Source organism: Cydia pomonella, chromosome 4 (assembly GCF_033807575.1).
Source record: "Cydia pomonella isolate Wapato2018A chromosome 4, ilCydPomo1, whole genome shotgun sequence".
NCBI classification, from domain to species: Eukaryota; Metazoa; Arthropoda; class Insecta; order Lepidoptera; family Tortricidae; genus Cydia; species Cydia pomonella.
In genome coordinates, this window is record NC_084706.1 from 216,103 (window position 1) to 241,350 (window position 25,248).

General features: G+C 36.4%; 1 protein-coding gene and 1 long non-coding RNA gene across 2 annotated transcripts; both read right to left on the bottom strand.

The window, feature by feature from the left end:
- Positions 1–6,698: 6,698 nt before the first annotated feature.
- On the bottom strand, positions 6,699–17,811 carry LOC133516778 (uncharacterized). The gene is made up of 4 exons (XM_061849729.1): positions 17,456–17,811; positions 16,777–16,917; positions 11,370–11,523; positions 6,699–10,331 (listed from the first exon to the last, which is right to left on the bottom strand). The coding sequence occupies exons 1-4, from the start codon at positions 17,502–17,504 to the stop codon at positions 10,199–10,201; spliced, it is 477 nt and encodes a 158-aa protein (XP_061705713.1). The 5' UTR covers positions 17,505–17,811; the 3' UTR covers positions 6,699–10,198.
- A 2,758-nt stretch (positions 17,812–20,569) lies between these two features.
- Positions 20,570–22,682, bottom strand: LOC133516779 (uncharacterized). The gene is made up of 3 exons (XR_009799278.1): positions 22,172–22,682; positions 21,232–21,267; positions 20,570–20,625 (listed from the first exon to the last, which is right to left on the bottom strand). It is a non-coding gene; the product is annotated as an uncharacterized LOC133516779 (long non-coding RNA).
- Positions 22,683–25,248: the final 2,566 nt, after the last annotated feature.

Genomic DNA, 25,248 nt, shown 5'->3' on the forward strand with positions numbered 1-25,248 from the left:
TTATTTATAAATAATAAATAATAATTTCACGATTTTTAGAAAATCACCCCCCAGCCTTTAAATTAGGGGATGGAAGATTGTCATAAGCAACTTGCAACAGAAGTGAAGTGAAATCCAACTAAATAAATGTTCATGTAAAATGTTCCCAACACGTCTTGTTGATGAGACGTGTTGTTGATGAGAAGATAAGGCTCGCACTGTCAAAAAGTTATCATATCTCATGTAGAGCCAAGTTTCTAACTCTACACGCCCTAACTTCACAAACTTACTTGGTCAAATTATCATTTGGTATAATTTTACTTTGTCTAATATTATTACGACAAAAACTTATTTAGCAAACGTTTTCTAAAGGCAAAATTTATATTCCAAAAAAAAATGTTTGATTGCGACTGTGTATTTTTTTGAATATTTACTTAAATAACTTCTAAACTATTATCTTTAAATTGTAATTATTTATAGCAGATTTTCATAATGCCATTCGATATATAACGCGATATAAATTGCAAAACATTTTTTTCTCATTTAGCCCAAAAAAACCTATGTTTAAAATTAATTTATGTACGTTCTATGTCCGTCTTTAGGTCACAGATTTAGATATAAGTACCAAATTTCAAACTAATTGATCCAGTAGTTTCGAAGCAAATAGACAGACGCACCAGTGAACCTATAAAGGTTCCGTTTTTTCCTTTGACCCTATAAAAGCCCCAAATTTTTCTTTACAATTTGTTACCTAATTTTCATAATAAATAATCATTCTTCAAAATAATATTATACTCACTTTAACGTCCGTAACATTGAGAATACTTTTTGGTTTGATTTTATGTGTCATTTGCGGGGCTTCAGCATTAGAGCTATATCAGTAAGTGTTGACAATGCTAGTGAGCCGAGAGATATCGCAACCTCTTTAGGAATCAGTTCAAAATGGAACCTCTAAAGGTGGACGGGCGGCTGCCGATGCTCGGTGCTGGGGCTCGTGTGGATGGTACCTTAATCACAATTACACCAGCGAAAATATCCAAGGTTGTGCGGCAAATTACGAGAGGTAAGTCACCCGGATACGATGGTCTTAGCATCGAGCATCTGCAACATGCGGGTGCTTATCTCCCCAGAGTTCTTGTGATGTTCTACACATTTTGTATTGGCCATAACTATTTACCTGAAGACCTCATGAAGACCATTGTGGTGCCCATTATAATAATTAAGACTGGTGATGCCTCCGACAAGTCCAACTATAGACCAATCTCATTGGCAACTATACAGGCGAAGGTATTGGACAGTGTGCTTAACACGTATCTGAATAGACATATCAACCTACATGACGCTTGTAACAGACTGACATCTACATTTATTTATTTACTCTCTTAGAAATTATTGAATTTGTTTGGAGTGAATTTCGCGCATAATATTCGCACTTGTAATGTGACAGTGGCATCCGGTGACATCTGGCGGTGAATGACTGAACTAGTAGGTAGTTTACTCATGATAATATTGCATAGTACAATATTTGTTTATAATATATTTTTCAATATAAATTCTTAAGTAATGTTTATTGAATAATCGATTAAACACAATAAACTACTTCGTAAGCTTTTAATTTATTTATGTTATCTTTAGAGATGCCATCTGTTGTAAGGCAGATCAATCTAAATACGCGGGAATAAAAGTGACCAATCATAGACGAGGATAGTAAATATTATCCAATCAAAACTCTGCATTCTGGTTGGGCTTAGGAGTAGGATTAACATGGCGGTTGAGGGGTTCTCATGGGGGAACGAGGTTACTTAAGGAACTGCAAAGTGGATTCGAGATCTTTTGCCTTCAGCAGAGCGTCGAGTCAAGAAGGAATCCTGTGAGTGTTAGGTTGTAAGGAAAACCATGTGTCTAAGCTTGTTTGCAGATACGTCTATTAGCGGCCATCTTCAGGAGATATGAAAAGAACAGCGACTGCAATGGGCGACGCGCGGGTCGTATTGACTTGTACCATGGTTGTGAAGAACGGTGTGAGCCTACCACGGGCAGCTGCCGAAAGGGCTACATTTCACGAGCATCGGGTCTTAAAGGTTCTTAATTTGTCACTGTGAGTGGCAAATCATAAGAAAACCGTGTATTAGAACTTGTTCGCAGATACGAGTATAAGCTGCCACCTTCGTTGGAAGCTTAGCGTGTGGATACGGCCAACATGGGCGGGACGCTGTAGGAGCTTCATCCGGACCATGGGCGTGTTGAAAAACACAAAACCATCATGGGTCAGCTGCCAAACAACTACGTGTTATGGTGCGGTAATTTCATATACCTACTTAATTATTTGCATATCATTTTATATCTTGAGGAAACCTAAAATACATATTTCGTTCATTCATAGGCTCCAGTGTTTGCTTAATATCAGTAGGATTGTAGGCTTGGTTGATACCGATGAGTTGCCTATAAATAAAATCATTATTTCTATATATGAATAGCGGGTAGGTTGAATAGATCGCGTTGGGTACCCTTCATTGTGGAACGAGATGACAATTCTTGTGCTCTGTGAATGTAAGTCGGATTCTTATACGAGAGTGTTATTTTAACTACGACGTCAAAATGGATTGAGATATTTAATTTCATTTGTTCAGTGAATTCCTAAATCGTGTATATGCTTTTTAAATGTGAGAGTCAGAATCGCGGGTGTACCTAAATAAAATTAAATGAAAACCATACCATATTTTTGTACCTAATTTGTACTATTTAGTACCTCGTTTAAAAAAAATTGTACCTCACGGTACGTAAAGTTATCATCAAAAAACAGGTCACCCGCCATCCTGACAGTCAGAATGGCGGGTGTACTTTATTACGCTATGTTCCCGTGGTTATTGATAAATTCTATAAAAGCCAAATTTTTGTACCTTTTTTGTACCTTCACATTCAATTATAATATGAGTCATTTTATTTGTGGTTTCCAAGTTTTACTCATTTTATATTTTGCTTGCTATTACAATTTTGCAGGCGTTATAATTTTTCAAGTTATTGATTTAATTTTTAAGAAAAAACGCTAAGGTACAATTATTTTTATTTTAGGCGATGGCACTGACACCTTACAATGCCAATCAATTGAGTAATAAACGACCGATTCATTAATTATTCAAACTAATTCTCATAGTTCTCATACTCCGAGAAGACGCATTATTATACAAAAAGAGTCTTAGGTAGTATGCGTACATAGATTAAATGTCCCAAACGCGTATTAAATTATTAAAATATTGAATAAATTATTAAATGAGTATATATATACCGGGTGTGGCCTGTAACACGAGCAATAAATTTAACTGTAGGCTGTACTCCTCAAACTTACCAACATTTGTTCAGCGATTTTTGAAAATTATGAATTCTTTAGACCTCCTATTTTTCATACAAAATAATATATTACCTTCAATGTACGCTGCCATCCGTGTAATTGACGTTGATTGTCACGCTTTAAACATAACAAAATTCGGAATACATTGCGTCCTAGAATAAACTTAAAGTGTTCTAAAAATCAAAGCTGAACAAATATTGGTCAGTTTGAGGAGTACAGCCCACAGTTTATTTTTTTGCTCCTGTTACAGGCCACACCCGGTATAGTTATAAATTAAAGACTACTTATAGCTCTTCGAATGCATTTTGTGTTGTAACGATGCCTTATTACTGGGATTTCGTATTTTGGGTGCGACGCAAACGACGATTGTATCTTTCTTTATAGGGATGTATATTTTGAACCGTTTCAGTTAGGTATTCCAAACTTTCAGTAAATAAGTGTTATTATTACTGTTATTTCTTGCAATAATTATTATAATAAAATATATAAAAAATATATGGGTCTCTTTACAAGGAACTCATTAAGGTCGCTATGTAGGGTAATATTGGCCGTCATTTTGACTATCTCAATTCCGGTCAAGATCTTGATCAGGCAACCGACAAATTCGGATTCAGCGGGTCAAATTAGGTTATAAAACCCAGTTTCCAAAAAGTAATATGATTTTGTAGTCGCATCAAGAAGGAGAGCGATTTTGTTTTTTTTTTTGTAGAGACTAAAACCTAAGTGACGCATCACGTTATCTAAAAAGTAAACTTAAGAAAGTATTCCAATACACCATGTAATAAAAGAAGTTAAATTTAAAGTAATGACACATTAGGCACTCTCATACAACAATATTAAAGTTTCAATAAGGTAGATTACATTCTTACATCTATATTAGGGATTACATAAGAAAAGTCGCTCCCAAACTTACACGGCGCCAGGCGAATAGTCAACCGTTGAGGTTTGAACGATGGTAGTCTCTTAACTCAGCTCCGTTGCCACAAAATTAATATCTACATATATTTTTAACGTTTTCGGGACTATATTGTCAATAATAAAAGAAATGTTTATTTCAGACGGAATCCATACAGTATTAATAATAATTAATTACATAACACTTAAGCTATGTTAGTAGGGTACAGACCAAATAAATAATAAATAAACATAATAATAATTTTAGTTTAAATATCTGCCACCCTCTGGAACACCCGGTACTTGCGCGTGCGTTCGCACCCAGTGTCCCAGAATGGGGCAGTCAATACTAAATGTAATATTTTTCAATGTAACTCTTCTGTAATGACTGTGCCAAAATAAAGAGAAAAAATTCTTAGAATATCGTTTCACAGAAAATTTTGCCGCCGTCATCATGGGAACTTATGTGTTTTGTAATCATTTTCCCATAGTGACAAGTTGCTGATTGTAGATGTGTACAAGCTGGACTAGACTGAGAACTGAAGATTGTGGCAATCAAGCATTACTTATTCGTTTGATACTCTCAGACTTTCTAAGTAAACCAGTCATTTGCAGCAAAGAAGAAATACTTGGAAGTCTCGGCTAGTCTTGTTAAAGCATTCTATGTCAATTATGTGTTCCTGCACAACATAGTTGCATAGAATCCTTGACAAAGATTAGACGAATTACATCGCAACGTTAGATTTAACCATCGTCCAGGATTCAAGTTCGCCTATGTTGATAAGAAATACGCGGGTGTGTAATGTTTTTAATAATAACAATTTGCGAAATTTCATTTTTCATAATTTGAATTGCATAATTTTGATATGCAGAAATTATGATTTGGTATAAAAACAAATACAATAAAAACGAATTGCATAATTTCGAAAGTAATTATAGTTTAGTAGCATAGTAATGTATTTGCATAACAGGCAACCAGTATAATGTTCACTCTGTATACTATTTTATACTCAGAACGTTTTTTATTCATGAAAACCAACAGCATAATGTTGAAGGTGTGGTTTCACAATCAAACCACGGGAAATCGTTCATAAACTTTATTTGATTGAGTTTGCTGAATGTTTAACAACACTGAATTACTAATTAATAAAAAAACATAAAACATTATATTTGCATGGAACATAATCGATTTTTCTAAGCGTCAAACTTACCTACATCCGTACTTTACGTCTGTCGACATATATTTTACCGCAAAGCAGCGGCCAGTGTGAGTTGGAACCTTTGTGGTTCCTAAAGGATTCAGATAAACTTTATATAAACGCCTAGTGAAAATGAACAAGCAAAATACAATTTCCAAGACATATGGTTCTCCCCATATGGTCGCAGTTCTACCTAACACTCCTCCTCGCTTCGCTCGTCGTCGTACCTAACGGCGACCAGCTTTAAAGTTGAATAGGTAGATTGTTGTATAATTTAATAGTTTGATTGACACCAAGTATATTTATCATAGAACACTATGTCACCATTCGTTAAAATTTAGTACTATATTTTAATTATTATACGAAATGTATGTTATAACAAGTAAAATTATTCCTAAGGATTGTTATGAAGAATGTTTTTATGATGATAGAGCATTCTGTCATTAAATTAGTATGACTAACAACTTTATATGTTTTGTTTTTATACATAATGTTTATTATGAGTTTCAATAGTAGTTAAATGAAATTATGCTAAAAGTTTGTATTAAAATTGAACGGCACCCGAAATACGCATATACTTAAAAAGGATGATATTTTATTTTATCCTTTGGTTATATCCACTGGTTAGACCTCACTTGGAATATGGCTCAGTAATCTAGAATCCACTGTATAGAAAATATGCAAATGCAATAGAAATAGTTCAAAAAAAGTTCTTGCGGGCATTACACAGACGATTGACAGGGAAACGACTACCATACGTTGATCTGTTGCAGTATTATAAGTTGCATTCATTAGAATCATTAGAGACCAGACGCAAATGCTGTGACGCAATTAGGATTGTTTATTTTTTTTAGACCCCCATTATTTTATTTTTTTTATACTACGTCGGTGGCAAACAAGCATACGGCCCGCCTGATGGTAAGCAGTCTCCGTAGCCTATGTACGCCTGCAACTCCAGAGGATTTACATGCGCGTTGCCGACCCTTAACCCGCCCCCCCTCGTTGAGCTCTGGCAACCTTACTCACCGACAGGAACACAACACTATGAGTAGAGTCTAGTGTTATTTGGCTGCTGTTTTCTGTAAGGTGGAGGTACTTCCCCAGTTGGGCTCTGCTCTAGATCTGGAATGACATCCACTAGCTGTGCCCTACCACACAAAGCGAGATGACATTCACAATGCCCATACCTCTCTTAAATTATATCTCTTATATTATTTTCTGAAAATATAGGTTAATTTAAGATACCAATTTTAATGATTTCGTAATTAGTGGCTCGGTTGAAGATTTATAATTTATTGAAAATATGAGATACGACTTCTCGTAAATGACATGTCGTGGCTGAAGATGAAGCACAAGCTACAACAAGAATTACAAATAGTGGTCATTGTCTATTAACTCTAATTGTCATCTGTCATTAATGTCAATCACGCGTTTCTGTAAATAATATCGTCTGGAATAGTCGTTTTATTTGAATCCCTAAATCAATAATTACGCTAAATTTGTATACTAAAATAATATTGACCTACCTAGTCCCAGATTGTATTCTGTACCTGATGTGTATGCATTTGTATACTTTCTGTCCTAAATTTCGCAGTGCATTAGTACATACTGTAATGCTGTGTAATTTTTGTTGTTAAAATAAATAAATACTTAAGATGATTGACTTATTTAAATACATAAATAATCGTAAATATCGATACTTAGGTAATAATAGTACAATGTTTTATATTTACAATTGTTTATGTCTTATAGAACATGCATAAAAAATTACTTGTTGTCTTTCTCGTCGTTCGATACACGAGCGGAAATGTCATTCTTCACTCGTGCTGAGTCTTGCGTGATATCTCGGTACTCGTGAAGTAATGACATACTTTCCGCACTAGCATGGTACTATTGTCATTATTCCACAATTTGCGTTTACGTGCAAAGTGTAACAATAAAATATCTTGGATATGGAATTTGTAATTTATTTACTCTGACTTTATCTTATAGACTACAAACAATCAACATTTGACTGGAAGTATAAGTATATAATGAATATATAAATTATATAAAGTAACGCTTATGTGCTAAGTTTTAATATTAGATACTAAACTTAAAATGAAAACATGTAAAATCCTCAAAAAGTTATTAAACAGCTGCAAGTAATTAATATATAATTGTTTTGTGGTCACTTTTATTATGTATAAAAAATTAACTTACTAGGCACAATGTAAGGCACATTATATTCTAAACCAAGTATGATACGAGGTGATCCAACAGTAATTACAGCATTATATATTGTATTGAACCATATGTATTCAATTACCACACTGGCCACACTTCAGAAGAGCTTCGTGCCAAATCAAATATTTTGTACCCACCCCACGGTCGAGTCCATAAACATCGGTACAAGTCAACATACCAGAAATATATTTACACGACCTTATTGTCGGTGTCTTAGAGCATTCATTTCTCATGCTCTGAAAGAGGGTCGTTGTAGTTCTAAAAGGTGTGCTGAAAATGTTACGTTTCTGCTCTAGAGCACTGTACTTTGTAAGTATATTTTTTTTACAATAAGCAATTAAAGTTTTGGTTTTAAATTGATTTGGTGTACAATTTCCATTCTGATAATAAACTGGCCATTCGATAAATAACGATATTATTACGTACATTATTAATTGAAAGTACCCTCCAGAAATACTACTACTGAAGTTTATACTTAGCCGTGTTTTTTTTAATGCACATGTATTTTACTTTCCTCGTATTCGGAACGACAAGTTGAGTCTTTAACTCGGCTGAAAGACACCATTTCAGTCTCGGACTATTGGCGCTCGAACGCAGTGAGCACTACCTCGACAGGAATGGGTGCCTTTCATCCCTTAGTTAACAATCTACTATTTAACATTGGCTTTTAAGTTATTTGTGTCCCAAGGGAGGAAAAGTAGGAAATTGCGTGCCGCGTGTAAATGGTAAACACACGGGATAGAATGTCCTACTTTTCCTCCCGTGGTGCGCATACTATTTTTCTGCCTGACGGAGGCGGAAAGCGGCAACTTCGTTTAGCGCAGCGGGAGCAAAGTTGACGCTTTCGGCCCGGATAGCAGAAAAGATGTTTGTGAACTCGACTGTACCAAACTATAGGTATTTTACCCTTTTAACAAAAGAGTGCTTCTAGATCCCGTATAAATATAGAATACGTACATATTAAACTAAAAAGTATGGGAAATCAGCCTTTTTAATAATTGGACGGAATGTTTTCCAAGTATCTGTTTAAAGCTACAACAGACTTAAATCGACCGGGATATGGACTGTGATCGTATCGGGAGCTCGAAAACAATATGCCGGTCGAACACATTTAAGTCTAGTGAAACTAGCCGTGAATTATTCGAAACTGTTAAAACTACAATGTTTGAATAAAGAAAAATATACCTGAAACTGAAAACTGCCCAAGACTCAAGGTTTAGGTCTTAGGCAAAGTTACTGTTGCAAAATATTCTATTTATTTTCTAACATCTAACAATATTTTGATATCTAAAAAAAGGAGTGAAGACCACTTGTTATTCCCGCGGGCCGAATTGAAAAAAGCGGCCAAGTGCGAGTCGGACTCGCCCATGAAGGGTTCCGTACCATTTATGACGTATTAAAAAACACTACTTACTAGATCTCCTTCAAACCAATTTTCGGTGGAAGTTTGCATGGTACATCATATATTTTTTTTAGGTTTATCATTCTCTTATTTTAGAAGTTACACAAGGGGGACACATTTTACCACTTTGGAAGTGTCTCTCGCGTGAACTATTCAGTATAGAAAAATGATATTAGAAACCTCAATATCATTTTTAAAGACCTATCCATAGATACCCCACACGTATGGGTTTGATGAAAAAATATATTTTGAGTTTCAGTTCTAAGTATGGGGAACCCCCAAAATTTAAGGTTTTTTTTTCTATCTTTGTGTGAAAATCTTAATGTGGTTCATAGAATACATCTACTTACCAAGTTTGAACAGTATAGCTCTTATAGTTTCGGAAAAAAAGTGGCTGTGACATAATCGGACAGACAGACGGACATGACGAATCTATAAGGGTTCCGTTTTTTGCCATTTGGCTACGGAACCCTAAAAATATAGCCGTCTGTGTCATTACGGCTTAAAAAAGTTACAACGACAGACAGACAGTCACTGTTGCGTTTAGTACAGATTATTTATATCCTAATATTACTAACTACATACAGAGATTCCTGTGCAAATATACACATGTTTCTATATACAGGGTGTCCAGCGGCAGATTTCCGATTTCCAATACAAATAATTATCGAACGCGAAGTGCCACGGGTACGCGGGGAGTTTTAGTTTCGTGAGTGACAATTATTTGTGACAATATATCTCTGGCAGCGTGCAGACGCTATGGCGGCGTATCTAACCAACGGGTTTCCTCTTAGCAAGGCGTACGCTTTGCATTTATTTCGGAATAGCGCAAAGGTTGGAGAAGCGCGTACATTCCACCTAGCCCCGCACTCACAACGATATATATAATAGAATAGACAGATAAAACATCCATAGCTCAGGAACATATATTTGTGATAAACACACAAATACCTAAATGCCCTTACCAGGTTTCGAACCCGGGACCTCCTCCTTCGCAGGCAGAGTCACTACCGACTAGGCTAGGCCATTCGTCGTTTTATCATAAAAATAAATAGTTTTGGTTTATTAGTTTTCATTTTTATAAACAAATTATGTAATCGGAAATCTGCCGCTAGACACCCCGCCTCATAACATGAATGGATGTAATTATTATTGTACTCTGGTCAACAATAGCGCGGCACTGAATAGGATTGGCAACGCCATTGAGACTGATTTCCCCGCCGCACCGTTACACCGGTGGTCCAGGAAGCAGAAACACCACGTCGTCTCGTCGTACCAGTCTCTGAAACATAAAGGGGTCGATTGTTATGACTGCCCAGTGTTTGTATGTCTGCACGTGGACCAAACTTGTGACACATTGGAAAGGGCCACAAGGAAAAAGGAAATCTGTCCGATCAAATATAATCACTCTATTGATAGGTGAAAACCGCATGAAAATCCGTTCAGTAGTTTTTGAGTTTATCGCGAACATACATACAAACAGACAGACGTGGCGAGGGACTTTGTTTTATACAAAATATTTTATTTCATAAAATGACAACAACAACAACAATGTATACAACGTTTATGAATTTTATGATCTAAGGGATGATGTCTCCTGGTAAGCAAATTGTTGCCTGTGTTGGGAGAAAGTTTATACGGTGTAGTGATGGCACGCTAAATTAGACCCACTTCCAATTATTCAATCGAGCTGAAACTTCACACACATGGGTAAGTTAATGTCACCCGACATTGCAATATTATGGTACCATAGAGCTGATCTGATGACGGACACAGGAAGTGGTCATATAGGAACTCAGTGCTACAGCAATTTAGAGACCACACAAAAAAACTATAATGAAAAAATAACAACATTCTTCACTAGGAATGTCTGTCCCGGCTTAATGCCACGGCTGATCCACTTAATCTCCAGAATTGGCGTAGGCACTAGTTTTTAAAAAGGTAATACCATCTGACCTTTCGATCCAGATAGAAATCTAAGCCTTATTAGGATTAGTTCAGTTTCCTCACAAAGTTTACCTTCACCAAAGAACTGATTGGTATGAGCCAGGGTTCCCTGTATGGCAATACAGGGAACCCGCAACCTCTGGATTGAAAGTTGCATGCTCTTACTGCAGGGCTACCAACACTTTTTTTTAAATAACAAATCTAATTAAAAATAACAGAAATACCTAATATAAGGTCTCTAAACTAGTACTAAAATAAAAAATCATACTTGTATAAAAAATATGGTGTTAATTCTTAGGATTAGGTTGCCGAGTGGACCCCAGACTCCCCAAGTTTATATTAAAAAGTTAACAATGTGTAAAAGGTTACTCACCGTTTGACATCAAGTTCTTTGACAGTATTGTTGACGTAGTTGGCTAAGTTGACATCCTTAGCAGCGCGCCGGCACCCCTCGTAAGTGTCCGCTGGAATGTCCATCCGGAACGCCCTGAAGTTGCTCAGGCAGTCTCTAGTTATAACTTCTTGGGCTACAAATACAAAAATAGGGATTATCTAATCAGCTTTTACAAAACTATGGGCACATCCAGTGGGCACATAATGGTATCGATAGAATGATGCCAAAAACACGCAAATAATTAAATTTCAGTTAATTTTGTAGGAATTGCTAAACATTCTATTTCATAACATAAAAATGTCTCCAAAATAAATATTATCTGAATATTATTATAAATTAGAAAATATCTATGCTTCAATGTTTAGAAATAGGAAAAGGGTTCTCACTGTCTTAGGTGAGACTTGTGACTTGTGTGAGGATACCAGCCCACCACCCCACCATCTGGGCTACCAAGACTTACCCGTTTGACAGTGGATAGTACCACCTCCTATATTATATCTATGCTTGGATGTTTGGACTCAATCACTTTAAGCCTGATGTACGTGCGTGCGAAGACCAGCGAATGAACCTCAGGGCACATTTATGCAGTAGAATGAAATATTAATATTGCTTGCTCCTTCTAATATTCTAATGTTCCCACTGATATAGTGAATTTGCCTCTTCACAAATTCAAGTCAAACGTTAAGAGCTGTTTGTTAAGTAAGGCATACTATACTGTAAATGATTTCATAGATGATAAGGATGCCTTTGAGCCAGTAGCTTGATCTTGATAGTATGGTAAAAATGTAAGTAATAGTGTTTTCGTTTTCTTTCTGTGAAATAACCATACTAGTGTCCAGTAGAAATGACACAAGAGACCATCAGGTTCTCGCTTGATTGTATTGTTTTAGTTAATTTTAGTTTTAGACACTAAGACTTTATTTTAAATTTCAGTTTATTTTAATACCTATTTTAATGATTCGGACACTTAGAGACATCTGTACATCTGTAAGTCAATTTAAATTTAAGTTTGTAATTTAGTTTTATAGGTAGGCATACTCCGAACGAATATTATGTAGTCGCGTTTATGTGGCGCTATGCCGTCTTTAATGTAACATACAAGCACAAATGTTGTATCGCACAATTTTTGTATTATATTTATATTAATGCAACCCGGCAGCTTAAACATGTCATGCTCGCTTAAAAGTCTTTACGGTGGCGTCGTTGATCGGGTCGCCACTTTCCCGAATGAAGGTTGAGGGAGGCGATGGCTGAGATACACGTCATACTCGTGAACGCTACAGGGCTACATGTTATATTATAAGTATGTAACTTTACTTTTGAGTGGCATTAACGTGAGACACTTCATTCGGTTCTTGTCTGATTTAATTTTTTGTCTTTTAATTATTTATATAAGAATTCAAGCCTTGGAGACCCTCTACATCTCTAAGGCTAATTTAATATATTTTTTTATATTTTATCTCTGACACTTAGAGACTTATACATCTCTAAAGAATTTTAGTATTTCTTGGTTTTACTTTTTTTTTGTGAAATTTGACGTTTAGAGGCAGTATACATCTCTAATAAAGTATATAATATTTCATCGATTCCATATTTGTAGTTGTTTTTTGTAATTATTATGGTTTGTAAAAATGGAAAGTGCCCCTGTGGCCTATTTGCTGAATAAATGTTTGATATTTGATATTTAATGCATAACTTTGTCCCTGATACTTGGCAAGATTCAGCACACATGTAAATCAGGCTTTAAGGGCTAGAGCGGTCACTCGTGTACAGTGCCGGATTAAGAAATTTTGATGCCCTAAGCATTCTAGATCTTGGTGCCCCCTTTGCCTAGGCTCATCCAGATTACATTGACAACATTGTTTTTTTTTGGTAAACTAAGTGACGTTCATGGTCGCATTATTGCTGCAATTTGTATTTTCAATCCATTATTTATTTTATCAAGGAAATGTACAGTGCTGCAGCAGTAACGTTGCAACAGTAGGTAATGCTGGTGCAGTCGCCATCCTAATATCACCTTTATCAAAGCATGCGTGAACTAAATGACTGAAATTACCTATATCTATGATTTTGTACTTGCCTTTCCGGCTAACTATGTGATTAAAACCTGCTTTGGTTCACTTCACAAATAAAACCTAGAAGTAACGTGACCAAAAGTAACCCGAAAGTTACACAAGGACTGAGGCCCAGAGGCAATTGTACATTCGTATGTGCGACAGGGAGACAACACGTCGAACGTGGTTCGCGGTTGACCCTCAGTTGTTTCTACCGTGGCGGGCAATCGTGCGAGACCGAAGACCGTACTGCAGGATAGCAGTGCTTGGAATTGAACCAATGGAGGCAATAGTCAAAAAACGAATTCAACGGCCATGCTCATAAGGTTGAAGATCCGGAGTGCCCACTTGGCGCTTCCGAGCAAGACCTAAAGGCGGAGTTGCGAGAGAACTGGGTTTTGTGACTGAAAAAATACCCAGTGTAAGCGAGGACTAAGGTCGAGCTCCACACAGGGTTGAAAAGAGAGCTTTTCTGAGAAGCGCATTCATGTGAGGCTTAAGGTTGAGCTTCAGCAGGGCCGAGCTCTGGCAAGAATCTATGGCCAAGTGTCTTAAAAACTAAGTCGAAAGCTGAGCTCTTCATAAGGCTTAAAGCGCGGTCCGATCGGCGCTTTTACGTATGAGGCCAAAGGCCACGCTGCAAGAAAGCAGAACTTGGAATTGACAAATTGTGTGAATGAGGCCGAAGGCTGAGGTCCTCACAAGGTTAGACGCCCGGAGAGTCTGATGGCGGCGCGCTATAAAAAAAACCAATGGCGAATTGTACACAAGGCATAATGCTCAGCCGCGAGAGACGAAAGCCTGGATTTGGACACATGGCCAAATTTATGTGAGGCTTAAGGCTAACTTTTGCATAAAGTAAAAAGCCGAGTATGAATAAGACCTAACGAAATCGAACCAATATGATCATGGCACTCCTGCTGCTCCGCATTTGGCCTCGCTCAAAAGGGCACTTGATTAGAGTTAGTTGCAGCCGATGAAATAGGCGTTTCGAACCGAAGATTTCCTTTGGCAGGATTGGCCCCTAGGAGTTAGGACCCAAGGGTTGATTTAGTTAAGAAGTGGAGCCACCAAGTTTTGTAGTGTACATTTTCAGAGGAGGGGGTGGGCTCTCAACTTTATGTTGTTATCTACATCAGTTAAGCTAGTAGGCTATGTTTGGTATCGTTTTCGTATAAATCGGGAATGCCGAACTCATTTACGAATATGGTATAACATTGACACCATTCAGAAGTGGAAACATGTAAACTTTTAATTTTTTTTAATATTCCTCTTCACGCTTCAACCGCTGAACCAATTTAGTTGAAATTTGGTATAGAGATAATTAGTTTAGTCTCAAGAAAGGACAGGATAGTTTTAATCTAAAAAATCATCGCTAAGGATGTGTAAAGGAGGGTGGAAGTTTATGTGGGGAATCAATAACCGCTGCACCTATTTGAATGAAATTTGGTATGATCTACATTTTAGATTTTGTCGAAAATGATAGTAACTTAGAACCTAAACAATTATTAACAATTATTGACCTCCAACTGACCGACTTCGCCGAAGCTGAAATAAACCTGAATCAAAAATCTGGGTGGCATCACTTTTTAATTACATCTTAGGAAAACAAAGATTAATTATGGTAAAGGAAACCTTTGGTTCAAATAAAACCATATGCTTTTGGTTTTCGGCCTTCGTGGGGCCCTAAACCTGCACTATAGCCTTTGATTCCGTCATCAGTTTTTTTATAATAAAACTTTGGCAATTAGGTCGCACGATCGCGGCTCTGCAGCTTGGCCGTGTGCAATACGTCGCAAACCAATCTGGTGTGCAAGAGCTCGGGCAGCATGAGTGACAAATTCCGATCCTCGAAAATCTGTTAAGACTTCGGTGCGAAGCCGAAGTCCGAGTTGCAAGAGAGCGAAATTCGGACACGACATAATTATAAATTAAGACAAAAGTGTAGATCTACTATTAAATTCGACACTCCGAGAAGGCTGAAGAACAAGCTCCACGTAGGGTTTAAGACAAGTAGCTTTCTAAAACTGAGCTCTACGTTGGGTGTATAAGGCCCTTTGGCCCAAAAGCTGACAGATTTGCAGAATACTGGATATCAAAAATCAACCACGAACCAATGGGTAAAGTATGAGAAAAAAATCAGTATCGTCGTTGCGCTTTCCAAATCTGATTAATGCGCGATTTTAATTAAATGAATTATTACCTTATGTGTATTGTTGCTAGGTAACTATTTGTCAATCAAAAATCGAGCACATACTCGTATCAGCTTTGGACAGCGCATGGGCGATATTGCAAGCCTGGTGGAATGGGCCTCCTCGTAGGGACCTGCGTTGGAGACGCGCTTACGTGCCCTATACACGACGCACAAAGGTTCATGTACAAACTACCCGTTTTTTTGCCAACGATTTTGGTGCCCCCCTAGACGTGGTGCCCTAAGCAAGTGCTTATTTTGCTTAATGGTTAATCCGGCACTGCTTGTGTAAAATTTTATAAAAAAATAATATGGGGATTTTTACATTTTATTTATTTAATATAACCATTTATTTTATTTCCGATTTTTGGGTACAATGTTGTTTAATTAGCTATATATATATTTTTTTGTAAACTAGAGAATGTCCCGCAGTTCGGTGTGCCTTTTGGCATAGGCCTCGTCCAACATTCTCCACTGAACTCCCTCCTCTGCAACTATAGACCAGTAAGGTCCCAAGGTTAAGTGGATATCATCTATCTCGTTCGTTCGTATTGTATTTCATTTTTGGATGTCTTTGTTTTCTACTTCCGTTTCTTGGGTACCATAGGGTAACTTGTTTGCTCCATTTGTTTTATTTGGAATTTTCACTAATATCCTGGCAGGGGGTGATCCTCAAGAGCAGAAATGGAAGAAAATTAGTACAGGAGGTTAAACTGTTTATTTTAGATTAGCCATAGATTCCTATGAGAGTCTGTCAGAGTCTGATTATGAACAGACTGAAGGTTCAAACCAAAATTGGTAGACGATGATAGTTAGGTTTAGTATAGGTATATGATAGAGTGTAAGGACCTTGTAATGGACAATTAGTGTTAGTGAACTACCAATAAACAGTGAAACTTAGTATTAATGAGCTATCAGTGATTAGTGAAACATAGTTTTAGTGAACTATCTCGAAGGGAAGGCATGTAGTGTATTGAAACAGGAGGGTACTTCTACAAAACCAGTCTGGATTTGTTAGGTAGGCATTCCCATGTGCTCTCCCGAATTTCGGCGATTATATCGCAATATATTAATCACCTGACTAGCTAGGACTTATACAATCAAGTAGAATCAGAAATTCAAAGCTTTTAATACTACTTACCTCCTTTTCTCTCAATAAGTTTTACGCAGATATCATCATTGTCAAGGCATGGTTGACCAAGGTATCCGATGCCACGCCAGTTAAAGGGCTCCGAACAGCCAGGAGTTGCCCCGGTACATTGGTAGCACCAGATAGCTAAACCTACAAAATAATAAGATTTTTATTATTCTCTGTGACCTTTACATACATTTATTTTATTATCTTATTGTTATGTTCTTTTTTTAGTACAATAAAGTGTTTTACTACTATTATTATTTTACTTTCACAATGTCAGTTCCATGATTATAAGCAATCACGCAGTAGTATAGAGTTGATCAAACATCAGTTCAGGTTCAGCTTGGGCAAAAAGGCAACTGATTCTTGTGAAATTTTGCGAGTGGGTTTGATAATTACATGGAATTGTAACTGAGAAGTAGAAAATAACACAAATACCAATATCAAGTACATGTAAAGTGCATTTCGAGGGTCATAAATAAAAGCCCTTATTAAGTTACAATACACTAAGCAGGGTTTGGTTAAATCAAAATATGTTATTGTACACCTTTTTAAACCCATATTCAGCAAATAAATAAAACACACAAATACGCAAATCGCATTATCTCTGTAGAGTTAACAATAACACAAAAGCACCACACCCAAACAAATATATGAAATAAATAATTGCAGTTCCTATACTTACATTTACTTAATGTTGAGACTAAAAAAAGTAATATCAAAAAGTATTTCATCTTTCTTTTCTTTTACAAATAATTGCATTAAAATATTACTTTAATCCGTTTCAACGTTGCTATCAACGGCAAAATCAGCTAGAGAAACAAGAAGAAGCGAAGCCTCAATGATGAGCGTAGCGGTGTATTGTGTATTGTCAAATGTCAATGTCAATTTGACAGTAGTGGTGGTCGTTGATTCAACTAGTTGATTGAACCGTTGAGCGCTCGCTCGTCAACGAACGAAACGTTGCGTGCGACTGATTTAGGCGCCAATTACATCCACCCTTCCCGATATCAGGCCCGAAAACCTAATAAAGTGTGGGTATGTAATTAGCACTTTAAGGCTTAAAGTACCTATTACATCCAAACTTTATCAGGCCTGATATCAGACGCGATTTCGGGCCCCTGAAAGAATATTTTTCCCGTTCATCAAATGTAAAAAATGGTTCATATACAAAAATATCAAACATTTATTATTATTTTTGGCAATTAGGGACAAAGTATTTTTCAGATTTCAAATATACTGATTTTCCGTGAAACGAGAACGATTATCAGGCCCGAAATAGGACGTGTCGATGTAATTAGCGCTTCTAGTTCCATAATGTCTAGTTTAATTACCTCTCCGGTTTGCCAATCTAGGAATGCTGCCCCACTACCAATATCTGTTTTAGATCGGTCTGTAAATATTTTATAATAGTCATTGTAAGTGTCTGTAAGCATTGTAGTGCATATACTTCGTAACTGCGAACCGTCATACTTACTTTTAGCTTTATTAACGTTATCAATATTTTAGATACTAGACAATTACTCAAATCTATGTTTGTAACCCAGGTATCGAGTGAAAACATGTCTAATTGGTTACCACAGTACACCGGGGTGTCCTTAAACTCGTTAAATACAAGTCCAAGTAACGGTTTGGTTTCGTTACGCCAATAGAGGTTATCAAAAGAATTTTTCAAATCCGTCAGAAGTTCAGGTAGGATATTTGTACTTAGATTTAGATTTTAAGAGCATTTTACCTGCAAGATACTGTCTCCGAATTGCTAGCGGTGGTATGGTCAATTCTGATTCCATCACATGGATAGGCGTACTATTCATAAACCCTCCTGTTACTCGTAAGCAAGTGTTTTGAAGTGTATCTAACTTAGCTAAATTAGTTGCAGCGCTATTTCCAAATAAAAAACTTGCGTAATAAAGCCTACTTCTTATCATTCCCTTATGTGCCCCCGCCACGATGAGACAAAGGGCAAAAGGCAGTGCCTATCTTTACTCTGCACGTTTCGTCGTACTTATGAACCCTCGTAGTTTCGGTTTGGATAATGCTAGAAACCTGGAATTTTTAAGATAGTAGTCAGTGGACTTATCAAAAAACCAAGTTTTATTATTATTAGGGTACCTATTATACTTTAGATTTTATATGTAGATACCTTAATTTTCACTGTCCGGCTCATATGAAATCTGAAGTCTTAGAAGCCTGAAATTTGGTGTAGAGACGGGTCTGTATGCAAACAAATGTGGTCACCAGAAATCTGTAACTATCACCCTGCAACTCCTTAAAATGGGGGTATCTAAAAATACCTACAAACCTGAAAACATTAGTCCTGAAGTCCTAGAATCGTGAAATTTTGTGTGGTAGCAGTAATTCGAATGCTATAAAAAAAACAGTAATAAAAAAAATCAAAGTGCTGGTTTGAACCGGCTTCACGTAAACAGCCAAGTAGCGCCCTCTATAGTATTGCCACTGTTTCTTGTTGTAAACTTTCTAAACTCAATCAATGTATTTTTACTTACAACAAACACAAGTGACGTGAGAAAATTAAAAAAAAACGGATGTCTCCGTGAGCTGTAGACCTCGCGGGCATATACAAGCTTTTTTTTTTTTTTTTTTTTTTAATATGGCTTACTGTTGATTGCCAGTGTCATGTCGATTTATTTCTGATAAACTTATTTCGGGGGCGCGAATTTTTATCAGACATAAGGTTGCTAATCCAAATGAGAATGTAGGAACGACAGTAAATTTAGATGTAAAGAAAAATCAAAACATTAGTACAATATATAAGTAACTAGGAATAAATAAGCCAATTGAAATTAAATCTTTAATTTGTTAAGATTACAGAAAGAGACTAGGGCCACCAAAGTGTCCCTATCCTTAATTTGCAACAACTCGAAAAATATATACAAGCTTTAAACGGAATAACTGTATGGCTCCGCTGTACATTTCACATTTTTAGGGTTCCATAGCCAAAATAGATTTAAGCAATATTGTAAGCGTCCTGAATATATTTATTTTCATTCTTTTTTTTTTTCAAAATTGCAAAAAAGGGAACCCCGTATAGTTCTGTCATGTCCGTCTGTTTATTTATCCCTATGTGCACTATATAAAGGTACCGATAACGTGTAACTAAAGTGGAAAAAAACTATTTTTCATTAAATCATCATTTGATAGGTTTTAAAAAATAAGATTTAGGGTTCCAAAAAAACTTTTTGATAAAACGAATACTTTTTAGAGCAATTGCAATGTGCTCACAAAGTTACACGAAAATCAGTTGAGTAATGCGACCTAAAATAATAAAAAATACACTGAATAAAAAACAATATTTAATAGGAAAACATTTTCGCCCAGGTAAAACGGAGACGCTTAGCTCGTGCTCGCTTGGTCAATCAAAAAATAAATAAATTTAAAGCATAAATATATAAAAAATAATATCGCATAGATGTCAGAGATTCTAACTGGCGACGTCGCGCCTAGAAAGCAAGGGTTTCCTGGCTGCGCCGTGATAGCCCATACATTAGTGGGGAAAACAAGCAACTAATGAGTTTCCAAACCATACGTTACATTTCAAATTACAAAAATGGAATGTCTATTATACCTATAATAGGGAGTGGTACTGCAATGTTCTGCCACGATGCAGCTCTAGGACACATCCTAAACCATAGAGTAACTTGTACATATTACGCACTAAAAAGTTATTTGAAAAGTTTTAACGCGCTAATAGAATTTCAACCTTAAACATCCGATTTAAGGTTCAAATTAGATTGCACTTTCGGAAAATATGACTTGTCTTCAAATGAATCATCAAAGCTGGATTTATTGGAATATATTTGAATTTTTTGGGAAAACCTTGTAGAGTGGTGCGGCCTGGAAAAGGGTAATGACATTAATGCATATATATGATTTCGTTGCTACATTAGTCATGATACTATACATCTCTATTGTATTGTAGTAATTATTTATTTTAAGATTATTATAATGTAATGTTTACCCAGGTATTGGCTGTTGTATTTATAAAATATGTTGTTATGTATTTTTCATGTCACTATATGATGTTACTATAAATGTTGTATTGACTTGTAAAAGAGCCCTTTAGGCCTACTTGCAGAATAATTTTTTGAATTTTGAATTCATGTTGACGACCGGTTTGGCCTAGTGGGTAGTGACAGTGACCCTGCCTACGAAGCTGATGGTCCCGGGTTCAAATCCTGGTAAGGGCATTTATTCGTGTGATGAGCATGGATATTTGTTCCTGAGTCATGGGTGTTTTCTATGTATTTAAGTGTTTATAAATATTAATATATATATATATATATATCGTTGTCCAAATACCCTCAACACAAGCCTTATTGAGCTTACTGTGGGCCTTAGTCAATTTGTGTAATAATGTCCTATAATATTTATTTATTTATGTTAGTTTTAAAAATTGTACAATATTAGAATAAATCATGACAAATAGGTATGTATAGATACCATATGTTGTAGTCTCCATTGCGACGCACATCCTACCTGTAAATTTAGTAAATAATTAAATTTAGAAATCAAGTAGGTAAGTATTAGAATGTACAATTTTTATTCAATATATTGATTTCTTTTTTTATACTACGTCGGTGGCAAACAAGCAATATATTTCCATAATGAAACGTGTTGTATGTATGACTCATGTTCTGATCTTCTTCTGTGTTGGGTTGTTCTGAGGGCAGGTGAACGATAGGTAGAGTCAGACCAAGCTAAATGGGCAGCAATTACAATACCACAGACTGTACAAGTGTTTTTTATACCGATGTAGTATAAAAAACACTACCATACGTTGATCTGTTGCAGTATTATAAGTTGCATACATTAGAGACCAGACGCAAATGCTGTGACGCAATTAGGATTGTTTATTTTTTTAGACCCCCATTTTTTTTTTATACTACGTCGGTGGCTAACAAGCATACGGCCCGCCTAATGGTAAGCAGTCCCCGAAGCCTATGTACGCCTGCAACTCCAGAGGAGTTACATGCGGGTTGCCGAACCTAACACTCCGCACCCTCATTGAGCTCTGGCAACCTTACTCACCGGCAGGAACACAACACTATGAGTAGGGTCTATTTTTATGTTATTTGGCTGCGGTTTTCTATAAGGTGGAGATACTTCCCCAGTTGGGCTCTGCTCTAGATCTGAATGTCATCCGCTGTGCTGTGCCCTACCACAGAGAGATGACTTTCACAGTGCCCATCCCTCTCTTTTGGACGTAGTTTAAGGACATACCCATTTTAAACGTCAATCAAATGATGACGTTTATTTAACACTTGCACAGTCTGTGCTATCAAAATCGCTGCCAGCTTAGCTTAGTCTACTCTATATTCCTTAAAATCACATCGTGCATTCGTCAGTTTGATTAGCTTCGATATTCTGGTGTATTCCTTACTTCGCCTCCGATATGCTCGCCCTCGGTCTGTTCGCCTACAACGTGTGAAATAAATAAACAAATCTATCTGCTCTCCTTCAATCACTTCTTTGGCTATCTCAGCGACTTCTTTAGCATCTTCACTTTCCTTTTCCGCATTTTCCATTGAAAAAAAAAAGATTTAGAACTTACAATTTTACAAATTTGTAACGAATTATTTTTAAAATCAAATCACACCATGAATTTATCACCGCATCTCGGTTTAGAGAATTGTAACCTTAGTGTTGTTATTAAATTGTTAGTTATTTTATCATATAAATTTAGGCTCTCTAGCGATATGGAGTCAAGAAGATTGATGACCCCATAAAACATGTTTTCGCGAACTTTGCCAAACATTATCGTAAAGTAAGTAAAAATAAATAATAATAATATATTATGGGCTGTTGAGATGGTGTGTCTCAACTGATTTGTTAACGTTGACAGGAGGGGCAATAAACATCATGTCATGATGACATAATTTTTTAAGCTCGATTAAGCTTTTGTCAACCTTTTTTCCGTACTTTTTTCAATGGCAATAAATAAACCAAAGAGTAAAGAAAGTATATAGGAAAAGAGAGCCCTCTTGAAGCATTTTAGGGAAACTAATTTCGAAGCGCTATCTGTTATTTGTATCTGAAACTAGCTATGTCTGTGTGCGTGCACATCTACATATGCATCCGTATGTGTAGGTACTTTCGTACTACATAATATTAGATCTACTTGGGTGGTTTACAAGTTAATTTTTTGTTTGATTACTTGTAACTGTAATAGGTTTTTTGTTTACAAGATATCAAACAAAATATTAACTTGTAAGCCGCCCAAGTAGACCTAATATTATGTAGAAAAGTTTTAAAAGAGTGGAATCCAAAAAAAGAAATACTTTATAGTAAAGCAAGTAGATGTTTATTGCTTTCAATTTGATATACAAGATAGTAATAGACTAGGTGTTGTAAATACTTGAATTGTTCTTCTTTTTACCTTTATTTATCTTTGTGTACAAAGCTCATTATGCTTGTCGTAAACAAAATTAAAATAATCATCGCTTGTTTTCATCGCTACACGAGCGCCAAGGAGGATGGTGTTTTCTTCTTACCTTCGAAAATATCAGAACCTCCCGGCATTGCCTTAAACATGAAGAATTTTAAGCCTCCAGGTTTTGTAACATTGGAACTATTGGGATTCTAATTTCCCTATTTGAATTTGACTCTTGTTTAATGCTTGCTCTGATTTTACTCTGCTCTGTAGTGCTAAGATGGTCGGCTCTTTATCATTTGTCACCATACCTGTCACGTTCTAACAAATATGTAAGTGCGATAATGACGGGCATAGTGACAAGAGATAAAAATGGAACTATGCTGCCACTGCTGCACTTTAAAATTAATAGAGAAATAATAAGTTAATATCAGTTATATCTCTGTTTACATTTTTTTGACAGTAAACAACAGTTGCTTGGTAACAACATTATGACTAAAGATACGGCCTTGACATACGAGGTAATGTTATATTCATGCCTTTAAATTGTATCAATTTTAAAGTGACATCTGGTGATGTAGTTTGCACAATTGGTAGTCAACTTTACCCAAAAGTAGGTTATCGGATCCCATTAATAGAAATCGCCGCCATCTTTACTAAGGTTACATTTCTAAGTGTCGCCCCTGCAATTAACATCTTCACTACTTCACTTCACTAGAATGCAAAAATGGAGTGAGACTATATTTTTTTTATTTATTTAACGTGTAAGGTAGAGTCTGTTCGGGAAGAGAAGAGTCATGTATTAGGCCCCATACATTTCACGACACTTCTCTTTCCGCACAGACTATAACTAATCCCACCAAAAACATTTCATGTAAAGTGTTGTCAAGACTAACATATTATGCGCCTATATTAGCTTTCACACTAAAAAGTCTCTTAATACCAAGACTTTTATTCCGTTAATCCTAACCCTTTAAACAATAGGTTATCACCAATAACAATTGAAACAGTAGACACATAATACTTAAGCATATACTACGGACAACAGGCGGTCTTATCGCTAAAGGGCAATATCTTCCAGACAACTTTTGGGTTGTGGCATGTTTTGGAGACAAGGCAAAAAAAAGTTATGGTTTATACGAACAGTATATTATAGTTATGCGTTTCTTTACAATCTTCTCGCACAGCTAAACTCTGGAATGGAATGAACGTAAACCTGGTAAGAAGTCAAGAAAAGAGCGTAGGTACTCGCATCTCAAAGGCCGGCAACGCACTTCACGACACACGCAACACCAGAGGGCAACCCCTCTGGTGTTGCGTGTGTACATGGCGATCGTAGAGTTAGACCAAGCTAAGTTGGCAGCGAATTTGATAGCACAGACTGTGCAAGTGTTATTTAAACGTTATCATTTCATAGAAGTTTTTGGCTATCAAAATCGCTTCTAATTTACCTTGCTCTAACCCTACCGTCGCCATGTACACACGCAGCATCAGAGCCGGCCGGCCTGTAAGATGGGAGTACGCCCTTATCTTGACTTCTAATCGCCTACCGTCAGGCGATTCGTATGCTTGGTTGCATCCTATATCATGAATAGTATAGAATAAAGTGAAGTTTGGTAAGAAGCAGCGTAGTTAGCAACGACGACCGGTTTGGCCTAGTGGGTAGTGACCCTGCCTACGAAGCTGATGGTCCCGGGTTCAAATCCTGGTAAGGGCATTTATTCGTGTGATGAGCATGGATATTTGTTCCTGAGTCATGGGTGTTTTCTATGTATTTAAGGATTTATAAATATTTATATATTATATATATCGTTGTCTAAGTACCCTCAACACAAGCCTTATTGAGCTTACTGTGGGACTTAGTCAATTTGTGTAATAATGTCGTATAATATTTATATTTATATAATATTTATATAGTTACCTTGTAAACTGCATAAAGTACATAATGATTAAGCCTATAGATGTAGATACGAATTTTATTATAATATAAATATAAGAGAGTAGAGATAGAGACTGCACGATCCCACAATCAATCCGTGTAAACTGTTTTGTGGGACTCCGTATCTGTTTAAGATTTGTCTTTTGTT

Coding starts and splice junctions, on each gene's coding strand:
- LOC133516778 (XM_061849729.1), bottom strand. CDS start 17,504: ATGAAATACTTTTTGATATTACTTTTTTTAGTCTCAACATTAAGTAAA. Junction 16,918..17,455: donor AGTCTCAACATTAAGTAAAT/GTAAGTATAGGA, acceptor ATTATTTTGTAG/GTTTAGCTATCTGGTGCTAC. Junction 11,524..16,776: donor ACTTATTGAGAGAAAAGGAG/GTAAGTAGTATT, acceptor TTGTATTTGTAG/CCCAAGAAGTTATAACTAGA.